The 20948-nt window shown below is 41.4% G+C and overlaps 2 protein-coding genes across 5 annotated transcripts in view; both read left to right on the forward strand.

Moving 5' to 3' along the window:
* The window catches only part of zfand4 (zinc finger, AN1-type domain 4), a 53627-nt gene extending 37917 nt beyond the window's left edge, over positions 1–15710 (forward strand). For 2 of the 3 annotated variants that reach the window (XM_060925789.1, XM_060925790.1), the window contains exons 3-10: positions 2788–2863; positions 3069–3136; positions 3289–3475; positions 4727–4874; positions 5278–6318; positions 6555–6609; positions 11708–11825; positions 14852–15710. In XM_060925789.1, coding sequence (XP_060781772.1) covers positions 2788–2863; positions 3069–3136; positions 3289–3475; positions 4727–4874; positions 5278–6318; positions 6555–6609; positions 11708–11825; positions 14852–14987 — 1829 coding nt within the window. In that variant the 3' untranslated portion in view covers positions 14988–15710. Of the gene's footprint in view, positions 1–2787; positions 2864–3068; positions 3137–3288; positions 3476–4726; positions 4875–5277; positions 6319–6554; positions 6610–11707; positions 11826–14851 lie in introns of those variants that run through there. The other variant, XM_060925791.1, reaches the window with a different exon arrangement.
* A 630-nt stretch (positions 15711–16340) lies between these two features.
* marchf8 (membrane-associated ring finger (C3HC4) 8) overlaps positions 16341–20948 on the forward strand; it is a 177419-nt gene continuing 172811 nt past the window's right edge. The window contains exon 1 of one of the 2 annotated variants that reach the window (XM_060925793.1): positions 16341–16602. The gene's annotated coding sequence lies outside the window, so the exon portion shown is untranslated. Of the gene's footprint in view, positions 16603–17051; positions 17152–20948 lie in introns of those variants that run through there. The other variant, XM_060925795.1, reaches the window with a different exon arrangement.

The following is a 20948-nucleotide window of genomic DNA, read 5'->3' on the forward strand; positions in this document are numbered from 1 at the left end:
CACAGATGAAATTTCAGTCCTCTCTGACTCGTGGTGCAAACAGGTTTACCTTAACCGTGCACTGATGGTTACATCATTCTGTCACTAAACAAACCGCTGGTCACACAGAGGTGCTCGCTGACCGCCGATATTTATTATCCTGCGTTTCCTTTCCTTCGCAGCATAACGTCTTTTTCTTCTCACTTTCCGTTACTGTAGTCGGTCTTTTTCACGTTTCATTCGCACACTCGCGTCCTCCGTTTTTCTCTCCTGTTTCGGGGCGTCGTGGCTCAGGTGGATAAGGCGCCGTACCATAAATCCGGGGACCCAGGTTTGATTCCGACCCGAGGTCATTTCCCGATCCCTTCCCATCTTTCTCCTGCTCATTTCCTGTCTCTACACTGTCCTATCCAATAAAGGTGGAAAAAGCCCAAAAAATTTCTCTCCCGTTTCAAATTTGTATCCCACAATGCCTTGTGCGAACGGGGAAAGTCCCACCACGTGACGCATTATGTAGTATCTTGAATTGGGTCATGGTGAAGCAAGAAAAAATAATGGAGAATCGAGGGCCACATGGCCCTAAACTGATTTGATTTGATTTTAATTGTTCTGTTAAAAAGAAACAAATAAAATTGGAAGTCTGATTCGAATTCAGGAGCTTTCGGTCCATTAAACAAAAATAATTGGGTGTCAGGGAAAATTCTTTTTATGACCTGAACTTAAAATCTGAAAGGCAGTCTACCTTTAAACCTGAGTTTTTGACTGCCAGTTATGATTTCAAGTTAAATCCAGGTTCTTTGATTCACTGGAGGAAACCTGCACAGACACAGGGAGAACATGATAAACTCCACACAGACAGTAACCCAGGATCAGGTCCTGGAGCTGTGACGTGGCAACGCTACCTGCTGCGGTGCTGTCTTGTCCATATTATTGATGCAACAATCATTGCATCATTACACATCACTCTAGGTGCTTTTGCTTTTGGTCGTGAATGCTAATTTGCCAAGTCTGCACTGTACAACGAAAAATATATGCACACCTGATCATCAAACCCACATGTGAGACTTCCCCCAAACTAATAGAAGTTGGATGCACGCAGTTGAACAGGATGTTTTTTTGTGTGCTTGTAGCATTATAATGTCCCTTCACTGGAATAAAGAGGCCTGTCCTAGCATGAGCATGCCCCTGTGCACAAAGTGAGGAACATGAAGACATGGCTTGCAAAGGTTGGCGTGGAAGAACTCTAGGGACCTGCGCAGAGCTCTGACTTCAACCCCACTGAACACCTTTGGCATGATGTGAAATGCTGACTGCACCCCAGACCTCCTCACCCAATACCTGTGCCTAACCTCACCTAATGCTCTTGTGGCTGAATGGGTAAATCCCCACAGCCACGTTCCAAAACCTAGTGGAAAGCCTTCCAAGAAGGGCGAGAATTATAATAGCAAAGGGGAAGCTAAATCTGGAATGAGATGTTCAACAAGCTCAAAAGGGTGTGATTGGTCAGGTGTCCATAAACATTTGCCCATGTAGTGTACGTGAGGAGGTGAATTGCATCTACACGTATATTTCTTACCGCGAGTGGCCTAGTGGTTAGCGTGTCCGCCTCTCGATCGGGAGATCGCGAGTTCTACTCATGGTTGGGTCATACCAAAGACCATTCTAAAAATGGTACCTACTGACGTCTGGCAAGGCACGCTGCAATACAGATGCGAGTGGGGAGTCAAACTCTCGCGGTTACCAGAGGACTAGCCCCCCACTCTAACCCTAGCTATGTAATAGGCGAGAGGCTGAGGGCTACGGAAATGGAGATCGGCGCCGCCCTATGCGCCACGTGGCGTGGGAAGGACTTTGATGCGTATTTCTTATGAGGTGCTTCACAGCTGAAACGTAAGCCTCAAAAATGATCTAAAGGTGAATGGTGTTGGTAACAGACTGAATCCCATCAGTAACTTCAGTTTATTTATTGATTAGAAATATCACACGTTTTGGAAGTCATGAAGGTTTGTGATTTGCTTTGTTTGACTGTTAGGCAAGTTTTAAAATGGACTTTGTGCTGAGAGGACGCGAGTAGTAGACTGGTTAGTTTTGCTGATGTGTTTTGTAGATGTGTGTGTGTGATTTCAGAAACAAGAGCCAGGGTCTTGCGTTGAACATGTCATCTTGTGTGAGTTAAGAGATTAATTAACCTTGAGATGAATCTGATTTGACATAAACAGCTGTGAGGAGTTGTCCGGTGTGAGACCTTCATTTTGGTGGAGTCAGTCCTGGGGGTCATAGTGCCCTTTGCTGAACGTGGATGCTTGATAAAGTGCATCTCTGGCCTTATCGATGCATTCAGTCTACAGTGGGAGGCAGCACTGAGACGTTTCTTCTGCATGGGTTTTTTCAACACCTGCAATGTCATATGAACTATTTTTTTTTATTTTCTCTTTCATATGAATTTCTGATGGGATGTCTAACCAGCACACGTTTCTTCTGCTTTTGGTGATTCCCAGTTTCGTCCACTTCGAGAACCGTTTATATATCTGAGTAAAGTGAATTTAATAGCAGTAAGACTTTGAATTTTAAGGATTTTTTTTTCATGCAAGTATGAAGGCACTTTGATCAGACAGTGGGTTTTAAGCAGCCTTATGCCCCGTGTGTTAGAAATTGTTCTGCTGTATTGTTACAGTATAACATTCCATTGTCAGCCATTAACCACACTTTGTTCTCCACTGCGTTTACGTACCTTGTCACAGTTGAATCATTTCATCTTGCCAACTGGATTACTCAACATGACTTCTTTGTCGTCTTTGCTTATAACAGGGATCCCTGTTGCTCAACAGCATTTGATCTGGAACAGCTTGGAACTTGATGATGAGTACTGTTTGAATGACTACAGGTAATTATTTTTCCTCTGATTGGGAACATTTCTTTGTCTTCAACACCCAAGTCTGATTTCCTGTTCTGAGTCAGTCACTGTAGTCATGCCACCCAGTCTGAGGTAAACTGTTGTCGTATAGATTAGGGGAAATTGGACTGAGATGAAGTTTAATTAGAACTTGTACTTGCTGTTGGTTTGGGATAATGAGTTACTGTCATTACAGCATTGCAGAAGGTTGCACTCTCAAGCTGGTCCTTGCCATGAGGGGTGGGCCTATCAACACCAAACGAGGTGTCTGACTAATTATAATAACTGAGAATCATAAGCTTTGTGCAAATATTGACAGTTGAAATGAGCACTGCATACACTACCTGATGTTTCACAGAGTGAACAACACCCCCTCCCCCCCCCCCCCTCTCTCTCTCTCTCTCTCCTTCCTTAAGTGACCATTGAGAACTCTGTGAAGGATACCTCTGACTGCTTGGATTCAAAGAGGGATGAGGTGTGGGAAAAGTCTCTGTCGAATAAACAGGTCACTTTCCTGGTGTACAAAGAGGGTGACCAGCTCAACGTCTTCCGGGTTGTGGACCGTGCAGATGGATCTCTGACACCGGTTTCTAAGTCACTAAGGTTTGTTCAAAGGGAAATTGGAAGTTAAGAGAAATTTTACGGATAAACCTTAGTGTTTCTTTAAAAAAAAAAGGCCAAGTATATTTCTACGGAAGCCGCGAGAGGCCCTTCATATAATCTTTTTTTTTTATTCACCTTGTTATCCTGAGATAACATAATTAATTCAGGATCTCAAGAAAACAACACAACTAATTCGAGATCTCGAGAAAACGACAATTATTCCGTGATCTCGAGAAAACAGCTGAGGTTTCTTTTTTTTTTTTTTTGGGGTTTTTTTTCACCTTTATTGGATAGGACAGTGTAGAGACAGGAAATGAGCAGGAGAGAGAGATGGATTGGGAAATGACCTCGGGTCAGAATCGAACCCGGGTCCCCGGATTCACGGTACGGCGCCCCATCCACCCGAGCCACGACGCCCCCACAGCTGAGATTTCTAGCAGAGCTGCACCCCCCTGTGGGTCAGACAACAAAGACTTAGAAATTGGCGGACATGTAACAGAGCAGAAATGGCTTTTTACGATGCCTTGAGAGAGAGGGGGGCCAGTCTTCTGCGGAGGTGCCGCGGACTAATTTTGAAATTATCCCTTATTAAAAGACTTGATGCAATCTCTCCCTGTGTCAACCCCTGATCAAAATATTGCCTTATTAGGTGATCGATTATTCCAGACATTCTAATGACCAAAGTTGCGTCTATACAGAATGAGAAATAGCCCCAAAGTCAGCATATCACAAGTCTCTTGGCGCACCTGAATGAACCATTTCTCAGCTGTTTACTCGAGATCACGAACTAATTGTTTTTTCTTGAGATCTCGAAATAACGGTTTTGTTTTCTCAAGATCTCGAAGTAGTTGTGTTTTCTCGAGATCCTGGATTAATTATGTCGTTATCTCGGAATAACGGTTTTGTTTTCTCGAGATCTCGAATTAGTTGTGGTGTTTTCTCGAGATCCTGAATTAATTATGTCGTTATCTCGGGATAACAAGGTGAATAAAAAAAAAAAAAAAGGATTATATGAAGGGCCTCTCGCGGCTTCCGTATATTTCATATATTTTAGTGAAGGTGAGTTAGAACTGCTTGTGTCTGAGGTTGCTGAAAATAAAGAAATTTTTAATTTTTGTATTCTCAAAAAAATGGCTGAAACATTTTGCAAAAGTGTGCAAGTGTTCTCTTGGTAACACAGAATTCATGATAAATATTTTGTGCGTATTTAATAAAACATAACTGGGTGTGTTGTGTCTGTATTTGGTTTAGCGGTGGTTCCATGCACAATGTGTACGCTGAGGAAGAGGAGGAGGGCGTTAGCATTTCCTCTGCACAGCTGGCACTGGAGAACTCCGTCACTATGAACAAGATGAAGCTACTCAAAGCCAAGATGGAGAATATGAACCTCAATAAAAAGGTACCGCAGGAAAGACAGTGTCTAGATGAATGAGTGTGAAAGTGCTTTAAAAACAAGGCTAGATGTTTTATCCCAAACAGTATTTGTCTTAAGCTGCTGCTGCTTTGAATTGTCACGAACACAGACTTGCAGTAAATGCTCCAAGGCTGGAGAAGTGATTCTCATAACCAGTACAGTAATAACACCAAGTTCAGCACACTGGTGCAGTGCCTTAATTAACACTGCTTCTCTGCACAGTCTTGAGGAGCCTGCCAAACTGTTAGGGCTCTTAGAACTATTTCTGGGATTTAATATCTACAAGGAACAGATCATGTTTTTCATAAGCTTATGCCTGTGACTAATGGCTGTGCATGAATGTTTTCTTTTCTCAGATAAGTTTGTTTCTGGCTTTTTGCCTTTTTAGCCCAAGAAATCTACCAAGTTGAGAGCGAGGCCTCCGGTTGGTCCACGTCCTTTCTGTGGCTCGCTTGGCTCTGCTCGCCACCACCGAATGCTCCGTATCCTTCCTCAGATTGGCCACGCTCCTGCAACACAGCTACCTCCGATTGGTGATCAGCAACAGTCTTCCTCTGAAGCTGGCCCACCTTTCACCTGTCATCCATGTCCTATCTCTGGTAGAACCATTTCCTCGTTGACAACCTCTAGCATATTTCAGGAGGAGGAGGAGCCATGGTATAATCCCACCCCCAGGAGTATCAGGCTACCTCCTAAAGTGTCCAGGTTGGAGCTGGGTGGGGCGAAAGCTATAACAGACTGTTTGTACCCACCGCTGTCTGTCTTGTCTGGTCTGGAAGCTGATGATGAGGCAGAGATACAGAGTGATGGACTAATGCTACCAGAAGATGGAGTTATGATGGAGCCTTCCAAACCCATTCCGTTTAATAGCCTGCTTCCAGAGCCGCTGAGTCTGGATGTTTCTGCTCAGCCGGAGGCCAGTCTGGACTCTTTACGAGCTGTGAACGAGCCCATGACTACAACTCCACTGCTGTCCCAGGTTGTGGGCTCAGACTCCATTAGCACATGGTCAGTAGGCACTAACACACTACAATCCCAATCTGACAGAGCTGCACTGAACTTGCTACACCCTCCTCCACGTGTGCCTCGACCTTTCACAGATTTTACCAGGGAAGTGTCTCGCCCCATCCTCAGCTCTAACAGAGGGCCTCCCATTCCACCATGCCCGAGTCCGCAGACCCCTCCTCTCCATGCTACCAGAGTGGACTCGCCCATCAAACCGCAAGACAGGGTATGCAAGAATGAGGCACAAGATGTCACCAGTATGGCCAACAACACTTCCAGAGAGCTGTCAGGCTCTGAGATTAACATCGATGAAAAGCGAGCAAGGCCTTGTGATCTGTCCAGATTGTGTGGTACAAATGCCCCCTTGCAAGCCAATGTCCATCTGCTACAGAAAATGGTTCCCCTGCAGAGAGCAACATGCACGGTGAGTGTGCAGCTCTTGGACCCACTGTTGGATTTGTCCATATCTGCATTTTACACTCGACCAAGATGTTGAATATTGGTCAATGATTTAGCATGGTTGGAAAAAGCTTTTAGTTTAGTTATTCCTTTTCTTTTATGTTGGCATATTATCAAATAGGTGCTTGTCTTTTACATAGGTATGGATTAAGTTATACTGATAAGCGGATTCAACAGATTTACAAAATACTGTCTTTTCAGCCATCAGCCGTCCTGGACTCATCGAGTGGACCCTCCTGTTCAATAAAGAGACTACGTGAGTCTGTACACTGTACATTCTGGAGACATTTTGTTGGAGAGATGACTCCATCATAGAAATTTGATTATGCCATGTGTCAGGGCCAGATCATGTCATCCAGAAGCTTGTTATCCACTATAAAAAGGCAATTAGGGCAATAGTGCTTCTCTTCTCCAATAACCTAATGCTGTATGAAATAATAGGTATCCCTTTCCCATCATATAACGGCACCGGTGAAAGCAGAGTAGCTCTCTAGAGGGTTTGAGGTCAGATGATCTCTGTAGGACATTGGGTTTCTATGAAATGAGATGGAGGATCTGACCAAACAAAAACTTCTTGTGTTTACCACTGTCCATAACATCTGCGGTGCTTTTCTGTTCTGTACAGTAAAATAAGAGCTAATTAGTGTGTTTATCGCCATGATTATTGTCTAATTTAAGTGACACTTGTATTTGACTAGGCAGTGCTTCTAGTGCTATCCATATATTCAGTAATGTTTGTATCCTGGAAAAATGGTAACCAAATAAAGCATTGCGACTAATTTATGGTGTAGGTGCATTTGGGTAATTGAGTGATCAATCTCATTAAATCTGAAGGTTAATAATTAAAATTGAATCAGTCTCGTATCATTAAATCACTCATGGAATCACTCATTTAATTAATACCATTAATTTTGGTGCTTAATAATAAATTACCAAACAGCTAAATTATGGTATATTCCAAATTATTATGATCACTTACCATATGACATAAATCATATGCACCTTTTAGAATTCTTTGGAGATTGGGGACTTCAGAGATATTGGAATACAAATAAACACAGTTTCAATAATAAATGAATTTATTATAACAAAGATAAAAATGAATAATGGCAGTTGAAATATATATATATATATATATATATATATATATATATATATATATATAAACAGTGAGATATCCTTGATGAGTGTGCGCGCGCGTGTTGTGGTGAAGGCAAAAGGTTAGCTTTGTGTGCTAATTAAGGTGTGTGTGTGGTGTGTGTGTGAGGGAGAGAGAGGCCTTGTGTGTGTGTGTGTGTGTGTGTGTGTGGTCTACACAAAAGAATTAGCTCTGGTAGCTAACTCCACGTGTGTTTATGGGGGAGGAGTTGACCATGTGGTATGGCCTAGCAAAAGAAAGAAGCTAGCATGGGATGCTAACTGAGGTGTGTTTGTGAGGCCAGGTGAGGCCTGTGACCACGTGTTCATGTAGGCCTAGATTAACCTCGTGTGGCTAAGCTAAGACAAAGGAATGCTAGCTAAGGTGTGTGTGTGAGAGGCCACGTGTTTGTGTAGGCCTGAACAAAGAGTTAGCATGGATTGCTAGCTAAGGTGTGTTTGTGAGGCCTATGACCACGTGTTTCTAAGTAACAAAGGACTAGCTGGTAGCTAACCCACTAGCTCAGAACAATACTGAATCCACTGAAATCTTGATGCGGTCAAGATGTGATAAGGAAATTAAGTATGTTAGTAAGGAATAAAGAGAAGCATGCACAGCCTATCTATTAAACAATTGAGAGGACAAAATTAGAACAATTCAACACGCTGCGTGTCTGCAGTGTAACAAACGTTCCAGAGTTTAAATTCACACTAGTTCAATAAAAGCTAATTCCTAAGACTAGGTTTTGCCCAAATGCCGAATCTTACTCAGTATCTTGCCTCTAGCAAGATTATGAAGAGATGTTCCGAGACTTTTGGAGTTTCACCGTTGTGGAGCACGTGAGTCGCTTCCGTGAGGCGCAGAGAACTTCTCGGTCCGACGTGTGGTCGCTCGTGATGAAAAAGTCTCTGATCAAACAATGTGCACAGCTTTTGAGTTAAAAAGGATCCAGTTGCTTCTTAACTTTAAAATAACTGCCTGGACTGCAGTAGTACGTACTTATAAGGAACAAATGAAAAAACGGTTGTAAACTCAAGCTGAGTTTAAAATCGCGCGATCTTAGAGTCTACCGTGGCCAAAGGTAAACAAAGAAAAGCGCGAAACTCTGATTCTTGCAAGAAAGAAAAGACGTCTTTTTGGGTTTGCTTGCGGAGCGAGCGATTCCTCCCTGTGTCCGTGTTGAAATCACGGCGCCAAAAGAGGAGGAGCTAGGAGTTCCCGGGTTTCTTATGCTTTCATGGAGGATGTGACGTTGGTGATCCCGCCCCCGCGTGACGCAGGTCAACGCGGAAGTTGGCTGATGGGAAATGTAGTTAAAAAGGGACTGTACCTACAATGGTAGACCTGTAGAAAAGTGGTACAGCAGCAGTTTTCCTTTAATTTACACCACAGGCTTGTACATTTTAAATTGCTTAAAACTATCGTACTGTGAAAGCTTGATAATTTTAAACTAAGTAATCACACCGTTAAAAATTCCAAACAGTAACACCCGTAAACGTGTATTTTCTGTCTGGAGATTTGACCCCGTTTAGTTTTTCTGCACTGACCTATATAAATAAAAGGAAATCATCTCAGACCAAGAACTATTCATCGAAACCAAATGGCAGGAAATTCAAATTCAAACCATGACCAGCTTTGTTCCTCTCTAATGTGCATCTACAAGTTCACACCATATGCATACACTATACCTACAAAATAACCACTCATATGAACAGCCATAGTAAATCTTGAAGTCTCAAGAAATGGGTGAGTGTGAATAAAACATTCGTCAGCAGCTGGTGTTTGTGATATTCTAAAATGTTCCCAGAAATATCATTGCCAGTGTCTGTATCTCATCCCAAACATGCTGTTCCCTCTGATATCAGAACAGATAGCTGTAGAATGCAACTACAAATCCAATCTCATGCCTCGGCGCCTGGGCGAGAACTTCTTTTGCTTGTTTTGTCATGTACAAATTCCTTTATCGTGTTGTGGACTTTCCAGGTTTCTTATCTTTCTAACTTGTGGCTGCATTTCCAAAGATGTCTGTATGTGACAGTGACCCAGCTGAATGCGGTGAATATGTACACCAATCAGCAATAACATTAAAACTGCTTGCCTAATATTGTCCCCGTGTGCTGCCAAAACGGCTCTCGTTCATCGAGGCATAGACTCCACGGGCTCTCTGAAGGTGTGCTGTGGTATCTGACAAACACGTTGGCAGCAAATCCTTTAAGTCCTGTAAGTTATGAAGTCTGGGGATCAGACTTGTTTGTCAGCACATTCCACAGTTGCTCGATCAGATTGAGATCTGTGGAATTTGGAGGCCAAGTCAACACCTTGAAACCTTTTGCCATATTCCTCATACCATTCCTGAGCAATTTCTGCAGTGTGGCAGGTTGCATTATCCTACTGAAAGAGGCCATTGCCATTAGGGAATACTGTTGCCATGAAGGGGGTACTTGGTCTGCAACAATGTTTAGGAAGGTGGTGCGTGTCAAAGTAACATCCACGTGAATGCCAGGATCCAAGTTTCGCAACAGGACATTGCTCAGAGCATCATACTGCCTCCACCGGCTTACCTTCTTCCCGTAGTGCATCCTTGGTGCCATCTCTTCACCAGGAAAGCAACATGCACACGCCTGGCTGTCCACATGATGTAGTAAAAGAAAATGTGATTCATCAGACCAAGCCACCTTCTTCCACTCCTCCATGGTCCAGTTCTGATGCTCATGTGCCCATTGTAGGCACCCATGACTGTCAATGGTTCACCAGTTGACCTTTCTTGAACCACTTTTGGTAGGTACTAACCGCTGCATATTGAGAACACCCCACAAGATGTGCCATTTTGGAGATGTTTAGACCCAGTCGTCTGGTCCTTGTCAAAGTCACTCGGATTCTTATGCTTGCCCATTTTTTCAACTTCAAAAACTAACTCTTCCCTTCCTACTTAATATATCCCTCATTGACAGGTGCCATTGTAACGAGAGAATCAATGTTGTTCACTTTACCTGTCAGTAGTTTTAATGTTATGGCTGGTGTGCGAGAGTGAGAGAGAGCTGCTGCTGCTTCTGAACTTTGGTGTGGCTGCTTTTATGGTTTGCATCTTATTCTCACGAATCAATGTTTTGTGTGGCACTGGTTTCAAAATAGAACTGTATAGATGGGAAGAATTGCAGGGCTCCTTCTGGAGCCAACCAGTCTCAGATTATGAGAGTGATGTACATTAGCAGCTACCTGCGTCTGAAGTTTAAAAGGAGTTAATTTTCTCCTCCAGGCATCCTTCAGCCAAATGTACATGCATTACACAGTTTGTGTCTTGGTGAAATATGGGTGTAGCTCAAATTCAGCTCGTGCTACATCACGCACTTGGAGGAAAGCACCATCTCCTCATACATGTGTTCACAGAAGCCCACGATTGGCTCATGTTGCTATAACCGACGGAGGAGATAGGAACACTATCCCTCCCTCTCAAAGAATATGGGCAATTTTGCTCTTTTGGACTCCGGGCTGTGGATGGCTGAGGCATCATGGGGATAGTCAAAGCTTTTCTGTTGCACCACTTAGTAGCCGTGATGGTTTTTATCATCATTCAGTGTAACTAACTTTTTTTTTTTTTTTTTGAAGGTGCATTTCTTCATTGTCTTACTATATGATATACGAGGGTACTTCAAAAAGTTCTCGGTCTCACCTGGAAACAAGGGGTGTAACTCCCATTTTGGGGCATAACTGGATACTATAAAGCCTTGTATCACTCTCCACAAAAACTCAAATGAAAGAAGCAATTAAAGAAAAAAGGAGAGGAAAGCTTTGAGCTGGCGTGCTGTTGCTCCAGGACAATGCGCCCGTCCACACAGCACAGATGGCAAGAGCAGAAGCCGCCAAATGTGGCTTTGAACTGATGCCCCATGCACCTTATTCACTCGACCTGGCATCGTCTGACTTCTACCTGTTTCCCAAACTGAAATCCCACTTGTGTGGTCGCCATTTTCAGAGTGATGACGAAGTCATCCATGCTGTTGAGGAGGACGTGACCACCTTCCGTGAAGGGATAGCGAAGCTTGAACATCGGTGGACCAAGTGCATTGAAGTTAAAGAAGACTGTGTTGGAAAATAATACAAGAACTATATTTTGTCCTGTGACGTTTTCTTGGTGAGGCTGAGAACTTCTTGAAGTGCCCTCGTATTAGTATAGATGTTTTCTAACATGTTTCTTTTGATTTGTTGAAATGTTTAGGCTCTCCGACATATCGCCTCCCTCCTGTGAAAACCCCCCTGAGCTCAAAGAAGAAGTCGTCAAAACATTGCTTCCTCTGTGGGAAGAAGACTGGGCTAGCCACTAGCTATGAATGCAGGTACTTGGCTTAGGCTGCAGGCAGTCGAAGTTAGCCCTCAGTGCTCCTTTGTGCATTTCTTCATGCTGTGTAGACTCAAGCTTATAGTTGTTCGGCAGGTCTGAGTGTTGAACGGAATGCTAATGTTCATTTTCATTTCGGCGGTAGGCTGTCGTTCCCCAAGGAATTTCCAGAACACTTAACATGTGAAATCTGTAAGCTCTCATTTTCAGACAAAGGAATAAGCCCTTATATTTTTTTGCCTTTGCGGAGAAGCTTTTGTTGTTTTATAATGTGCCGTTTCAGAGCTACAGTTCAGGTATAAGATCAGCTCGTTCTTTGGAAGATGTGATGTTTTTGAGAATAACACTGTCAGGTCCTAAATTAGCAGTTCTGCTCGGAGATGCTTTGTAGTGACATCTGTGTGTTCTGTTCTTGTCTTGTATGACGGCTTGTCATTTCTGACTTGCCTTAATGTTTCTGCTGTTTGAGCTGTTATATTCTTTGGGTTTTGGTTCTGATGTGCGATTTTAAAATAGAGTAATGATAAAGGTGTTTAAAATGGATGGATTATTTGTGGTTGTTTATTATTTATTTATTTATTTATTTAAATCCAAAACAGTGAATGATCTCAGCCATGCTATATGATTGTGAATCATACATATGCACATGCGTGTGCAGTGGGGAAAATAAGTATTTGATACACTGCTGATTTAGCAAGTTTTCCCAGTTACAAAGAATGGGGAGGTCTGTAATTTTTATCGTAGGTACACTTCAACTGTGAGAGACAGACAGAATCTAAAAAAAAATCCAGAAAATCACATTGTATATTTTTTGAGTGATTCCACGCTTATGGGTACTGAAATGGGGACATGAACTTATTTTTAAAAATTCACCTAAAACCATTTCTTTTTTTACCATCAGGTCACAAAACATGTAATCTTTAATGAATGATATGTTAAAAGATAACTTTAATTTTCTGAGATGTAATAAAAACATATTTATATGCCAAAGTCAGAACGTAACAGAAGCGTTGTGGACATATATATTCTCAATTTTAACAATGTAGAATTACTTTTTGAAACATAGGAAGGTGATGTTTTAGCAAATATAATTAATAAACATGTGTAGTAGAATAAACATACACATTCTTTCAATAAGATTAACATGGTATAGAGCTAGATTGTAATTAATTTGTAACAGACGCGAGATGGACAATCGTAACAGAAGTAATGTAACAGACATCATTTTGGAACTCATAGGCTTGACTTTGGCATATAAATGTTTTAATTACATCTCAGAAAATTAAAGTTATCTTTTAACATATCATTCATTAAAGATTACATGTTTCGTGACCTGATGGTAAAAAAAGAAATGGTTTTAGGTGAATAAGTTCATGTCCCCATTTCAGTACCCATAAGCGTGGAATCACTCTTTTAAATAATTAATTTGCATTTTATTGCATGAAATAAGTATTTGATCACGTACAGTACCAACCAGCAAGAATTCTGGCTTTCACAGACCTGTTAGTTTTTCTTTAAGAAGCCCTCCTATTCTCCACTCATTACCTGTATTAATTGTACCTGTTTTGAACTCATTACCTGTATAAAAGACACCTGTCCACACACTCAGACTCCAACCTCTCCACCATGGGCAAGACCAAAGAGCTGTCTAAGGACACCAGGGACAAAATTGTAGACCTGCACAAGGCTGGGATGAGCTACAGGACAATAGGCAAGCAGCTTGGTGAGAAGGCAACAACTGTTGGTGCAATTATTAGAAAATGGAAGAAACCCAAGACTGTCAATCTCCCTCGGTCTGGGGCTCCATGCAAGATCTCACCTCGTGGGATATCAATGATCATGAGAAAGGTGAGGGATCAGCCCAGAACTACACAGGAGGACCTGGTCAATGACCTGAAGAGAGCTGGGACCACAGTCTCAAAGATTACCATTAGTAACACACTACGCCGTCATGGATTAAAATCCTGCAGTGCGCGCAAGGTCCCCCTGCTCAAGCCAGCACATGTCCAGGCCCGTCTGAAGTTTGCCAATGACCATCTGGATGATCCAGAGGAGGCATGGGAGGTGGGCATGTGGTCAGATGAGACCAAAATAGAGCTTTTTGGTATAAACTCCACTCGCCATGTTTGGAGGAAGAAGAAGGATGAGTACAACCCCAAGAACACCATCCCAACCATGAAGCATCGGGGTGGAAATATACTTTGGGGGTGCTTTTCTGCAAAGGGGACAGAACGACTGCACCGTATTGAGGGGAGGATGGATGGGGCCATGTATTGCAAGATTTTGGGCAACAACTTCTTTCCCTCAGTAAGAACATTTGAAGATGGGTCGTGGCTGGGTCTTCCAGCATGACAATGACCCGAAACACACAGCCAGGGCAACTAAGGAGTGGCTCCGTAAGAAGCATTTCAAGGTCCTGGAGTGGCCAAGCCAGTCTCCAGACCTGAACCCAATAGAAAATCTTTGGAGGGAGCTGAAACTCCGTGTTGCCCAGCGACAACCCCGAAACCTGAAAGCTCTGGAGATGATCTGTATGGAGGAGTGGGCCAAAATCCCTGCTGCACTGTGTGCAAACCTGGTCAAGAACTACAGGAAATGTCTGACCTCTGTAATTGTTTCTGTACCAAATATTAAGTTCTGTGTTTCTATTGTATCAAAAACTTATTTCATGCAATAAAATGCAAATTAATTATTTTAATCATACAATGTGATTTTCTGTTTTTTTTTTTTTTTTAGATTCTGTCTCTCACAGTTGAAGTGTACCTACGATAAAAATTACAGACCTTTCCATTCTTTGTAAGTGGGAAAACTTGCAAAATTGGCAGTGTATCAAATACTTATTTTCCGGTGTGTGTAATTTCTAGAAAGCAAATTACCTGCTTACTACATGAATCTCACTGAATCTTCTCGAGTTCCTCAATTTATCACTAATTTATAAAAGCTTGTAAATGTGCTACCTTTTCTCACTAGACACGTTTCTCGTCTCCTGTCTCTCTTGATGATGCTTCTGTTTCCATAATTAAGGTGTGGCAACAACTTCTGCTCCACGCACCGCTATGCAGAGACCCACAACTGCACTTACGACTACAAAAGTACAGGACGCCGTTTCCTACAGAAGTCTAATCCCATCATCAGTGCACCAAAGCTGCCCAAAATATGACGGCACTATATAAGAGGGAAGATGATATGCAAAGGAACGCATGAGTAAAATAACAAGAACTAAACCAGCAGTGTGCTTTTATCGCCATGTTTGCTTAATGGCAAGGGTGGTGTTTTTTTTTTTTTTGTATTTTTTTTTTAAGATATTACTTTGCAAAAAAATTTTTTTTTGTCTTCACACAAAAGAAATAAATTAAACTAGCGTGGAAAAGTTGTGATCACTACAAATTGTTATATGTATAGAAATACAGTATATTTCTGTTTTCTTAATGTAAATGGCTTCATGAGACAAGTCTTTGCAAGATGCACTTTAGTAATAATGACGTCATATATATATTTTCCTTTCTTTCTTTAAATTGGTCCGTTTTAGGCCTACAGCACTCCACTGAAGACATCACACCAGGTACTGCACATGCATAATAAAAAAGACGTGTCTTATGGGTTTCACTTTGCATGGGAGTATGCGAGTTAGACTTTGAGAGCTGTAAAACACTACTATGCAGTAGGGCCACGTAGCATATTAATAATTCTGCGAAGGGCTTGGAAGGCTGACATGAACACACAGCTGAGTTGCCACCGTGAAGGTTTCTTTTTGTACCTTGATGATTTTTTTTTTTTTTTAAATTACACACCACCATGAACAGCTGTTAAAATGTTCAGTATTTATTTGGGAATTAAACTAATAAACCTGAAATATAAATAAAATGTCATTTAATGGAAACAATGTTTTATTGATTTTTGTTTCTTGCACTAGCTGCTTTATTGTGGGGAGTAAATGTGCTTCATTATTCCCTACTGTACCACAGATACTAAGAGAGAAAGTATTTCCTGCTTCCTTTATATTAAAAAAACAACAACTAACTTCCTTATGCATTTTGCCTCAGTGTGGAAACCCTGTTCATTCACATGCATCTGCTTTGTTTTCCAAGTCATTTTCATTGGAACTGAATTAATTTCAGTAACGCGCAACAGAACCGAGTCACTGAAACCTGTTTGGACCATTTTATTATAGATTCCTGAGAGCAAGACCTCCTCTGTTAACAATCCAAACAGCTGCCTGCTTTCCTTTCTTTCAGATTGCTATAAATGGTAATTAAACTGGACTTGTCCACCGACATCTAAACTACTGAGTCCCATAGTCACCTCACATTTATTGAGTAGAATTTGAGTAGATAAATTCACGTCCTCAATTAGATGGATGTATTGCAGAATAGTTTCTATTCTTCACAAGACACAAAATTGGACCATTTTCAAGGACGGCTCTTGACTCATGCTAAATGTTCCATTTATTTCTACAGCTGCTGCTGTTCAGTACACTTTGTACTGTTGCTCCTGGATGTAAGCCTTCTACAGAAAGCGGTTTATTATTACATGGGACAGGTTTATGGTTTCGGAGTGATCACGTAAGCCAGATAATGGCATAAACTGATAAACAGCTAATGTGATAAGTTGGCAGGCAGCCAGCACCAGTTGATTTTAGGTTTTGTTTTTTGTTTTTTTCCCCCCTGACATGAAATGCAGAACAGTTTAAGTTGTTTACCTTTCAACAAGACTTAAAATCATCAGTGGGAAGAGGCAGTCCTGAAACGTTGTCTTCGGCTGTCGAGAACTAAAAGGTAATGTGCAGTGTGATTTTTACAGTACACTGAATCAAACAGATGTTTTAAGTGATTTTGTTGTGGCTACAGACAGCTGGATAGTCTTGATTTTATTATATTGCACAAACCCAGACATAAATAAAATCACACGGCTGTTTGGGGAGCAAAACCTGTAACCATTTACAGGAATCACTCCTTATGAAACAGAGATGTTGTAACACACTTTTCTGGTAGCTTTTCATCTCAATAACAAAAGCTTAAGATCGCTCTACTCTTAGGTTTTGGTCTTTCCTGCGTGACTTATTCCTAGGAAATGTAATATCTTGAGTGAAAATCCTCATCTGTGAGGAAATGTACTGAACAAGAACTGGCGTAACAGGTTGGCTCTGCATGTATAAACGCATGAACCATTTCAAGTTTAGGCATCACTAGGTGTGTTTTAGGGTTTGGCGAATGAATCATTGGGAATCTAATAAGTAACCAGAAAGGTAATGTACACTGGGGCAGCCATAGGTTCAAAGGGTCACTGGTTCGATTGCTGGGACCGGCAAGGAAAACACGAGAGGAGTTAAGTGAACAAATGGCACTTTCCTCTTCCTCTATATCATGGCTTGTTCCGTGTGCATGCGCTCATTGCTCACTTGTATGTGCATGCATGTATTCACTGCTTTAAGATGGGTTAAAATGCAGGGGAATTTTGCTATGCTTCAATGTACATGTGACAAAGAAAAGCTTCTTCTACATACAACCCCGATTCCAAAAAAGTTGGGACAAAGTACAAATGGTCAATTATTGCATTCCGTTTTTATTTACAAATCTCAAAAACTGATATTATATTCACAATAGAACATAGACAACATATCAAATGTTGGAAGTGAGACATTTTGAAATTTCATACCAAATATTGGCTCATTTGAAATTTCATGACAGCAACACATCTCAAAAAAGTTGGGACAGGGGCAATAAGAGGCTGGAAAAGTTAAAGGTACAAAAAAGGAACAGCTGGAGGACCAAACTGCAACTCCATTAGGTCAATTGGCAATAGGTCATTAACATGACTGGGTATAAAAAGAGCATCTTGGAGTGGCAGCGGCTCTCAGAAGTAAAGATGGGAAGAGGATCACCAATCCCCCTAATTCTGCGCCGACAAATAGTGGAGCAATATCAGAAAGGAGTTCGACAGTGTAAAATTGCAAAGAGTTTGAACATATCATCATCTACAGTGCATAATATCATCAAAAGATTCAGAGAATCTGGAAGAATCTCTGTGCGTAAGGGTCAAGGCCGGAAAACCATACTGGGTGCCCGTGATCTTCGGGCCCTTAGACGGCACTGCATCACATACAGGCATGCTTCTGTATTGGAACTCACAAAATGGGCTCAGGAATATTTCCAGAGAACATTATCTGTGAACACAATTCACCGTGCCATCCGCCGTTGCCAGCTAAAACTCTATAGTTCAAAGAAGAAGCCGTATCTAAACATGATCCAGAAGCGCAGACGTCTTCTCTGGGCCAAGGCTCATTTAAAATGGACTGTGGCAAAGTGGAAAACTGTTCTGTGCTCAGACGAATCAAAATTTGAAGTTCTTTATGGAAATCAGGGACGCCGTGTCATTCAGACTAAAGAGGAGAAGGATGACCCAAGTTGTTATCAGTGCTCAGTTCAGAAGCCTGCATCTCTGATGGTATGGGGTTGCATTAGTGCGTGTGGCATGGGCAGCTTACACATCTGGAAAGACACCATCAATGCTGAAAGGTATATCCAGGTTCTAGAGCAACATATGCTCCCATCCAGACGACGTCTCTTTGAGGGAAGACCTTGCATTTTCCAACATGACAATGCCAAACCACATACTGCACCAATTACAGCATTATGGCTGCGTAGAAGAAGGGTCCGGGTACTGAACTGGCCAGCCTGCAGTCCAGATCTTTCACCCATAGAACACTTTTGGCGCATCATAAAACGGAAGATACGACAAAAAAGACCTAAGACAGTTGAGCAACTAGAATCCTACATTAGACAAGGATGGGTTAACATTCCTATCCCTAAACTTGAGCAACTTGTCTCCTCAGTCCCCAGATGTTTACAGACTGTTGTAAAGAGAAAAGGGGATGTCTCACAGTGGTAAACATGGCCTTGTCCCAACTTTTTTGAGATGTGGTGTTGTCATGAAATTTAAAATAACCTAATTTTACTCTTTAAATGATACATTTTCTCAGTTTAAACATTTGATATGTCATCTATGTTCTATTCTGAATAAAATATGGAATTTTTAAACTTCCACATCATTGCATTCCGTTTTTATTTACAATTTGTACTTTGTCCCAACTTTTTTTGGAATCGGGGTTGTATTACTAGATGGCAAATAATTTACCAGTAGGTGTAGTAGAGTCATAGAAAACCAACAGACCCAACATTCATGAAATGCATGCTCCTGAGTCTGTGTAATCGAATAATTAAGTGAAAGGGACGTGTTCAAAATAATAGCAGTGTGGAGTTTAATTAGTGAGATCATTCATTCTGTGAAAAAACAGATGTCAGTCAGGTGGCCCTAATTTAAGGATGAAGCCAGCACATGTTGTACATCCATTTCTCTCTGAAAACCTGAGAAACATGGGTCGTTCCAGACATTGTTCAGAAGAACAGCGTGCTTTGATTAAAACGTTGATTGGAGAGGTAAAACGTATACTGTAAAGAAGTGCAGAAAATGATGGGCTGCTCAGCTAAAATGATCTCCAGTGCTTTAAAATGGACAGCAAAGCCAGAGAGACGTGGAAGAAAACAGAAGACTACCATTCGAATGGATCGAAGAATAGCCAGAATGGCAAAGACTCAGCCAATGATCAGCTCCAGGGTGATCAAAGATGGTCTGAAGTTACCTGTGAGTACTGTGACAATTAGAAGACGCCTGTGTGAAGCTAATCTGTTGGCAAGAAGCCCCCGCAAAGTTCCACTGTTAAAAAAAGACGTGCTGAAGAGGATACAGTTTGCCAAAGAACACATCGACTGGCCTAAAGAGAAATGGAAAAACATTTTGTGGACTGATGAAAGTAAAATTGTTCTTTTTGGGTCCAAGAGCCGCAGACAGTTTTTCAGACGACCCCCAAACACTGAATTCAAGCCACAGTACACTCTGAACACAGTGAAGCATGGTGGTGCAAGCATCATGATATGGGGATGTTTCTCTTACTATGATGTTGGGCCCATTTATCGCATACCAGGGATCATGGATCAGTTTGCATATATCAAAATACTTGAGGAGGTCATGTTGCCTTATGCTGAAGAGGAAATGCCCTTGAAATGGGTGTTTCAACAAGACAACGACCCCAAACGCACCAGTAAGCGAGCAGCATCAGGGTTCAAGACCAACAAAATGAAAGTTATGGAGTGGCCAGCCCAATCCCCGGACCTTAATCCGATAGAAAACTTGTGGGGTGACATCAAAAATGCTGTTTCTGAGGCAAAACCAAGAAATGCAGAGGAATTGTGGAATGTTGTCAAATCATCCTGGGCTGGAATACCTGTTCACAGGTGCCAGAAGTTCTCAGAAACCGTGGTTATACAACTAAATATTAGTTTAGTGATTCACAGGAATACTAAATCCTTAAGATTTTTTCAGTTTATACAGTAAATATTTGGAGTTTGTAATGAAAAATGCAGACACTGCTATTTTTCTGAACAGCCCAATGTTCATTTTTCTTCATTTTCTGTAAAGTAATTAAAATATTCATACATTTTTCTTCATGTTTTGATGTAGAATATAATGTGCATTGTTCCCAATGCATGGAAATAAAAACTATTATAAGGATTTTGAGCTTTACTCACGTTTTTAAACACACTGCTATTATTTTGAACACAACTGTAGGTCTTAAACTATTTTTATACGTACTTTATATATATTATACAGAGCCTACCTGTAATGTGCAATTTTTCCGAGCCTCTCAATAAGGCAATATTTCTATACTTTTTCGTAGATAATGCAAATAGCCCTCTGTATTTAATCTTTCGTTTGTCTGATTTTTATTTCAGTTTTATTTTATCTGTATGACGTATTTTCTTGCGACTGTAACACGTGAATTTCCCCGATGTGGGATCAATAAAGTGAATCTAATCTAATAATAAAATAAGTCTGTGTTGAGGGCATTGGTGGGTACAAGGGTAAAGTATGAAACATGGCAATCATTCCTTATTGCACTGGGTCACACTGCACTAGAGAACAAAAGATCAATTAATAGGAGAGGGAGCTTTAGATCCATCTGTTCAAAAGTCTCTGTCTCAAACCCATTGTTTCTGATTTACCTATCTCTGTAATGAAGTCCAATTAAACAATCGGAATGCAATTTAATAGACGAAATAGACTC

This window comes from Neoarius graeffei, chromosome 7 (genome assembly GCF_027579695.1).
Source record: "Neoarius graeffei isolate fNeoGra1 chromosome 7, fNeoGra1.pri, whole genome shotgun sequence".
Taxonomy (NCBI): Eukaryota; Metazoa; Chordata; class Actinopteri; order Siluriformes; family Ariidae; genus Neoarius; species Neoarius graeffei.